This window comes from Xiphophorus maculatus, chromosome 8 (genome assembly GCF_002775205.1).
Source record: "Xiphophorus maculatus strain JP 163 A chromosome 8, X_maculatus-5.0-male, whole genome shotgun sequence".
NCBI lineage: Eukaryota > Metazoa > Chordata > Actinopteri > Cyprinodontiformes > Poeciliidae > Xiphophorus > Xiphophorus maculatus.
Genome location: NC_036450.1, coordinates 2,071,150 through 2,079,004, shown reverse-complemented (window position 1 = coordinate 2,079,004; position 7,855 = coordinate 2,071,150). Strand labels below are relative to the sequence as shown.

At 39.2% G+C, this 7,855-nt stretch overlaps 1 protein-coding gene across 1 annotated transcript in view; it reads right to left on the bottom strand.

Annotated features, from left to right (window-relative positions):
* Positions 1-832: 832 nt before the first annotated feature.
* tcf4 (transcription factor 4) overlaps positions 833-7,855 on the bottom strand; it is a 54,219-nt gene continuing 47,196 nt past the window's right edge. Inside the window, exons 10-12 of the mRNA XM_023338674.1 lie at positions 6,800-7,029; positions 5,907-6,057; positions 833-3,773 (exon numbers count right to left, since the gene is read on the bottom strand). Of these exons, the coding sequence (XP_023194442.1) occupies positions 3,725-3,773; positions 5,907-6,057; positions 6,800-7,029 (430 nt within the window). The 3' untranslated portion in view covers positions 833-3,724. The remainder of the gene's footprint in view (positions 3,774-5,906; positions 6,058-6,799; positions 7,030-7,855) is intronic.

The window sequence follows — 7,855 nt, the reverse complement described above, 5'->3', positions numbered from 1 at the left end:
ATGAACTAAAACACATTTAGCAGATTCGATCCTAGTGTTTGACCCAGGTCCAAGTCAGAGCAGCTCAGTCTGAACGGCAAACACTAAACACTGCGACTGCAGTGCCTTGCTCTCCATCCGATCCGTTTTTGGGGAAATAGCTGATGAGATTGTTGGCATTATATTAGCAACGCTCCAATCTTCTCCTAATATCATCATCATATATTAATCTCCAATCAGGTGCTGAGGGTTTTCCATTCATTCAACATTTACACGCCTTCTTCCAGATAACAAAAGCAGTCACAGTCGACCCACAGCCACCAGGGGGCGCCGAGCTGATTTACACTCTTTGGCTACCAGAGTTAGTTGAAATTTGTCCAAAAATTTGTTCAACCATCCAAAAGACGTTTCCACAGATGTGTTCAACTCGCTTTTACAGTTTAAAAAAAAAATCCAAACGCTGTGATTTTTGGCAGGAATCTATCAGGACTGTTGGCGAGTCGGCTCTGACCGAACCAAAACCAAAACCAAAGGTTGGCACCGGTAAAAATCAGTGTTCGCTGTCGTGATCGTCGTGTCTCTAGCGTTTCCACGGAAACCGGCTGATGACTATTTACACACATTTCTGCAACTGGAGACGTAAGGAACGCTGCGAGGGAAAAACACACGGGAATATTTTCACTTCTGATTCCTCAACTTGAAACCCTTAAAGATAAAAACGTAGTAAAAATAAAAAACAAATGAGTTCTGAACTTTTGATCTCACTACATTTTCAATGTGACACATTTTTTTCAACACACACTGAATTGTACTTTTTCATCTTTTAACAAAAAACAAAAAAGAAAAACGGTACAACATATTCCTAAAACACAAAATAACAACCGTCTACATGTAAAAATATAACTTTTACATACACAATTTCAAAATAATGGTAAAGTTTGCAATTTTTGTTGCATACAATTTACAAATGTCTGTGTGTTGTTGTTGCTGTGGAACTCCGGTCCCGTTATTTTTGTCCCGTGCAGGATGCCGTACTTGCCGTAACGAAGAATACGGAGCAGTCAAGGTGAAAATTTCTAACACTGAGGGGCGTCGCCGTTTTCTGTCGGTTCAGTCTGTGACAAAATAACTCCTCCCCAAAAACAAACACTGATAATATCAATAAAAAACAGAAACGGCACCCTCGTTATATATCGTATATACTTTTGTACATTTATATATAGATCGATTTATTTATTCAAATAGATTCTTTCCAGTTTCCTTGCCTCCTGTTGGATGTTTGGGATTTGAACGATGCTGCTGGATGGCGAATTGACTTCTTTTGTTTCCCTTTCGTTTAGTTTTTTTATTCTTTTTACAGTTTTTCTATTAGACATGTAAACCAGAACAGACAAAAAAGTAATAAGAAACAAAAATCATTCTTTAAAAAAAGAAAGAGCAAGAGAAGAGGGGCAAAAGAAAAAAATAGTTTTACAACAAACAACCACACACTGAGTACTGAAGACTACATTGGCTTACGGACAAGCCGATCAAATATTGATAAAAAGCCGATAAGCTATAATACAAGAAGAGACGCAGTTGTCCACCGTGGACAGAGGGTTGGACAGGAACCTGGGGTTGGGGCTATGGAGGACTGGGAGGACTGGGAGGACTGGGACAGGGGCTGGTCTCGCTAAATCGAAGCGTCTACTCCAGAACACGCCGTCTACTTACAGGTAAGCATACAGTACATTAAATACAGTTTATTTTTTTGTTTTATTTTTTTATCCAAAAAAATACTTTTTTTAACCTTTTTATCTTTTTTTAAATTCCCAGGTCTGGTAAAAAACCTGACTGCATAGAAGCTAACCGCTAACAACAGGTTTCCCTAAGCTTGCATCCTATTAAAAGACCAGGAAATGTCTTCCTCCATGATATGGACTCTAAGAAAGGCACGTCGGTTCAACTGTCAGTGTTCAAATTGCATCGGTTGGGGGTCGGGGGGGTAAGGCCAGTTCAGTCCAGTAACTGGGATGGATTGGTCAAACTGGGGTGAAAGGAGGCTTCCAGACTGGGAAATGTCCCAATGGTTTCATGTAAGTTTTGATGTATTAAAAACTGAAACTGGTTACAAAAAAATACTTTTTAGAGTATTTTTACTTTTACTTGAGTAAAATTTCTGGATTTTCTTCCCACTGAACGAAAATCAAAACTGTTTTAACCAGAACCAGACACACACCTGGAGTTTCTGTTAAAGGTTCAGAAGTTTTTCACTTAAACTGATTTGGAAAAATTTTCTTTTGTCAAATTTTGTTTTATTGTTACTTATATGAATTATTGTCATTTTGGTCCCTAAAATATTAAAATATCCACTTGATTCTATATTTTGGCTCAATTGAAAGAGTTACTGATGATGATGATGCTGTAGGCAAGAAAGATCTCCTGTAGCAGTCTGTGTTACAGTGAACCTGAAGAAGCCTCTGACTGAAGACAGTCTCTTGGTCCAGTTTGTCTGATGATGTCATTTTTGAATATTTCATCAGTTACTCCGTACTAGAGTAAACTTCTCTGCCAAATATTTTTTTACTTTTCTCACCTCTGATTATCGTCCAGGAATAGTTGTTATGGTAACAGACCTTCGTCATCCTTGATTTTTAACGACTTGTTCATGTTTGAACTTAATTTCATTTCCTGTTTAATGGAAACTGTAAAGTTTCCACTTCCTGTTCTGATGCTGCTGGTGAAAATCCTCCCTGGTCCAACCAGGATGAACTCTGAACTTTAACGCCCTGCGGCGGCCATCTTGAAGCCCCCTTTCACCGGTGTCGGAGCGCGGGCAGGATTGGGATTGGGGCGGGAATGCTTCCCCATCGCCATGGTGATTGTTCCCTGGCCTCCTCTGACCCTCGCTTTGTGTTTCCATGTTGGAGCTCTTGATTCAAGTAGCGAGGCTCAAGGAATGTGATTCGCTTTGCTGTCCAGTCCAAGTTTCCCTCCATCTCTCCGTGATTTGTCGAGCTAAGCTAGCGTTAGCGCCGTTTGGTCTGCTCAGTGACTCTTCGCTCTATCCGGGCCGTTTGGTCGCTACTCCCAAGCGTTTTTGTACTTTTACCTCTACAGAAACACGATGAGTTTGTGCAGGTTTGCAGAGAAGCACCTAAGCGCTCCTGCGGGGTGCCGGTTTGTCTTCTTCCTAAGCTTTCCTGGGGAAGTTTGAGGGAGTTTTTTTTCAGAATCCTCTCCGTGTGCGTGTGAGGAGGTGAGGCACAGCTTCATCCACAGTGCGGCGCTAGAGAGCCGTGTCGAGGCTGCGCTCAACTGCTGCGCAAATGTTGCGTTAAAAAACAAGAATCTCTTTAAACACTTTGTGATATGTTTGCTCCCTCCTTAACCCCAACCTTCCTCGCTGCCCGACTCAAGTTTTTAAACTTTTTCTGTTTTCTTACACACATATATATATATATATTTACTATATATATCTATATAGAGCCTTTTTGTCCTGGGAATGCTGATAAAACACGTAGCACAAGAGTTCCTTGGGCGGATCCAAAGAAATTTGTCCGTTGCCGTTTCGAAACGTCCGGAAAGCGACGAATGCGATTCTGAAGTCCGATTTTCTCGACTGAAGAAGAAGAAGAAGAAGAAAATGGCGGCGAAGAGGAGACGACAGATCACAGAGGAGACGAAGGCGGATCTGACCCGGAGGAACTACTTGGTCGGGCTGGAGCGAGAGGCGGCGCGCGTGATTGGTTGGTGGAAAACGCCGTCAGAGGAAGTGGTCACTCATCATCCTGATGAACTCTGGCACCTTGGACCTGCCGAGGAAACGGAAACCGGGTCAGAAGAGGCGACTTTACAAGACGCTGTGCTCGGGGTGTCCAAAGTGAGGCGCGGGGGCCACATGGAGCCGTTTGCAATAATCTGAAAGGTCCAAATTTCCATTTATTTGGACAGACTTTCAGAACCTTTCAAAACAAAAAGCGTTTTTACTTTTTCAGTCGTAGTTTTTGGTTTTTTAAAATATCTTAGTAATTTGGGTCACAAACATCCAGAAACTTTTTACCCAACAGACATTAAATTTATAAAAATACCGCAAATGTTTTGGCAGTAAGGGTGCGCCATATAAACTTAAAGATTTATCACAATATCTTTCAGTATTATTATAACAACAATAAAAGTGACAATAAGAACTATTTATTCTTTTGTTTTAGGCAAATATGTTAGGGAAACGATATCAATAATCGATATTAATTCTGCTGTTATGGGCGATAATCGGTTTTTATCAATATTCTACAGATTTGACTATCGTTTTTGGAAAAAGGTACATCGACACAGTTGATGTTCTGATATATTGGTATATATATCTATATATGTATATAGATATCTATACACCGATTTATACCTAAACTGTACGGATAATCAAACAGAAATATTGCAGAAATAATCCCAACAACATGGATCGTCCCCAGTTCTGGGGATTTTAAACATCATTAATTTAGTTTATCATGAAAATGATAAATCAAAATTCTTACACAGACAAGAAATTTATCACAATAAATGATAAAGAATACAATCCTTGTTGTTTCTAGAGCAGAAGTTCTCAAACTTTTCAGCCTTTGAACTCTTAAAAACATATATAGTTATTTAACATTATTTAAAAATACAGGAATTTATTTTCTAAAATTTGTATTTAATTTTAACATTTAAAATGTGTATTACATTTTAATGGTACATTTATTTACTTAATTTTGCCCCGTTTGGCCTTCCATACACTAAAGGGTCATTATTATGATTTTAAAAATCATTTTGCGACCCTTTATTTAACGTCTCATGACGCCTCCAGGGTTCCCGACCCGTAGTTTGGGAACCGCTGTCAAAACTTTTTCTCATATTTGTGATAAATTGTTCTTTTCTGCTTTGTTTCATTAAATTTTGCAACTTTAATTTGCTGCTGATGAGTTGGCCGGCTAAAGGCAGAAAAGAAAAAACCACAGAAGAAGAACCCGGCGTATTTCTACATTAAAGGAAAGTGAAAAGTTAATGTCAGCAGCTCCTTCAGTTCATCTAGGAGAGAAAAACAATTAAAAGGTTAAAATCTGTTTTCAAGTCTACAAAGTTAAAGAGGAAATAAAGTTAGAGGCAGTAAAAGTTCAGCCAATCAGAGACGTTTTTACTAAATGATTATATTATTATTATTAAATTAAAAGTCCATTGTTGATTTTAAAATCAAACCAGACGTTTTATTCTGAAGTTATTCCAGTAGAAACATCTACATGAGAAAAGAAAACCGTCCTGTGTAGATTTATTTATATTTATCCTAATTTTGCTTTAATAGCAAATTTAAAACCAACATTTGACATTAAAACTAGTTTTTCAGCAGTTAAAACTCAGTTTTTATTCAAATGTTTCTAATAATTCTGTTATTTTTATAAATTTGTACATTTTCTGTCGTAAACTTCAGTTTTTTTCAGCAGTTTTCAGTTAAATTTCTGCTAAAATTTTATATTTAAACTCATTTTTTAAGTTTTGAGTCAGTTTTCTTCCATGATCTTCAGGTTTTATTTCTTCAGCAGATGCTTTTCTTTTTAAAACTTTTCACTCAACAGTTTTTGACCATTTTCAGTTAAAAATGTCCGTTTTGAATCAGCTCTGTTCTTATATTTCTAATATTACTAAAAATGTTTAAAGTATGAGGAATTTTCTGCTGTTAACTTCAACTTGATCATTTGCGATTTTGCACAAAATGTAAATTTTTGTGGTTCGTCGTTTGATTTTCTGTTGAATCCTGAAAACATGAAGCTGAATAATCTGGAGCCAAATGATGAGAAATTAGTTTTTTGGCCTGAAATTTAGGAAGCTGATGATCTGAGTTAAAGATACGACAGCAGGTTAGTGCAGAAGTGAAATCTTCTGACCATTCAGGGGGAGGAGAGTTTGCTGCGGTTTACATTTGTCCCATGGGGTTTGGTCCATCGCCCATGGCGGCGGCGGCGGCGTGGTGGGCGGCGGCCAGCGAGAGGGGCGTCCCATCTGATGTGACGGTGACCTTCTCCTCTTCGCGGCGCTTCAGGCAGGCCGCCTTGGGGTTCAGGTTCCTCTCTGGACACAAGAAGAACAAAAATCATTCGTCTTCTGATGATTTCTATAACTTTCTTTTATACGGAACAGGATTAGTGCCAATAAACAAAAAGAATTCTGACTTTTTTCTCAAAATTTTTACTTAGACCTCAAAAATCAGACTTTTTCTGAGAAAAAAAAATCAGAATTCTGATTTAAATCTCAGAAGTCTTTTATTTTTCTCTTTAAAGTTTTTACTTTAATTTTAAAAATCTGACTTTTCTCAAACTTTTAAATTCAATCTCAAAATTCTGACTTTTTTTCTATGAATTTTGACTAAAACCTAAAAATTTTGACTTTTTTCTCAGAAAAAAAATTTAATTCTGAATTAAATCTCTTAATTGAGTTTCAGAATTAAAAGTCTTTTCTCAGAATCTTTACTCCAAACTCAAAATTCTTTTACTTTCCTCTAAATTTTTACTTTAATTAAGGTAAAAATTAAATTTCTACTTTAATTTCAGAATTCTGACTTTTCCTGCGAATTCTGACTTTAAACACATAATTCTGACTTGATATCAGAAAATTAAAGTCTGAATTCTGGAAAAGAAAAACAAAACAAAAAAACCCCATGAACTATTTTTTTTATCATCTTGATCAAAAATGATCTCGTGCAAATAGAAAACTAAAGCAACAGGTGTTGCTGCTGCCCCCTGCTGGACCAGGCCTGTCAGTGCAGGCCCCAGGTCTCCGCCCTGATCTCCTAATGTTCTGGTTGGGCGCTGACCTCTGACTTGCTGCTCCAGACTGAGGATGACGGCGACGGCCTGGTGCAGGATCAGTAGCTTGGTCTGCGGCTTGTCGCTCTTCAGGTGGAGCTGCACCATCCTGCCCAGCTCCTTGAACGCCTCGTTGATGTCGCGGACGCGCAGCCGCTCCCGGGCGTTGTTGGCCATCCTGCGCTCCCGCTCCCGCTCCATCTTCTGCTCCGGACTCAAATCCTCGTCGTCGTTGTTGCTGGAGTGACGAAGGAGGAGCAGCGAGGGGAGGAAGAGGAGAACCAGGGGAGGGAGGGAGGAGATTTCAGGATAAAAGAGGTCAGTCTAAATTTACACGGTTTGTGCAGGCTTCACCAAATCAAATTTAAGACTTTTTAAGACCAGTATGAAAAGATTTAAGACCAATATCACGGCAGAGAAGTTCAAAAGAAAAAAACTATTTTAAATTCAAATTTTAAATAAATCAATTCTTTGTTTTTTTCCCAAACTAAATCAAAGCAGAAAACATTTTCACCATTAAAAACACCATCATCATCATCATCATCATGACATTAAACATGGCCGCCACCATCGGGTACAAACTCAGGGTTCAGGATCCAAATGTTTCAGATCTGGTCGTCCTCCAGGTCAACAAAGGAACCAGATAAACGGTTAAATGCGTTTATCTTTGGAGGAGTGAAGGCCGAGCGGTCGCAGCCGGGCCGGGTCGCCGTGCTGTCGGCTTCCCGCCCAGGGCGCAGCGGGGCGGCGTTCGTTGGGAATATAAACGGAGGGCTCTACTCTGTTGTGTGAGAAGCAGCTGAATCCAGGCTCAAGACCGTGGAGAGACACCAAGTTAACCAGCTGCTGCATTTCCACTCAGGTCCGCCTCTCGTCCTTAAAGCTGCAGCAACTTTCATATAAAAATATCTTTTTATATGTCTGTAAAAACTGACAGTTTAATGTGAGACAGATAATCTGTGAAAAATCGACCTTCTCCACCTTCTCTCTAAGCTAGTATTGTTGCTGGAAGAAACGTTCTAACAGCCAGTCAGAGGCAGGAGGCGGGGCTTAGCGCTGTCAAT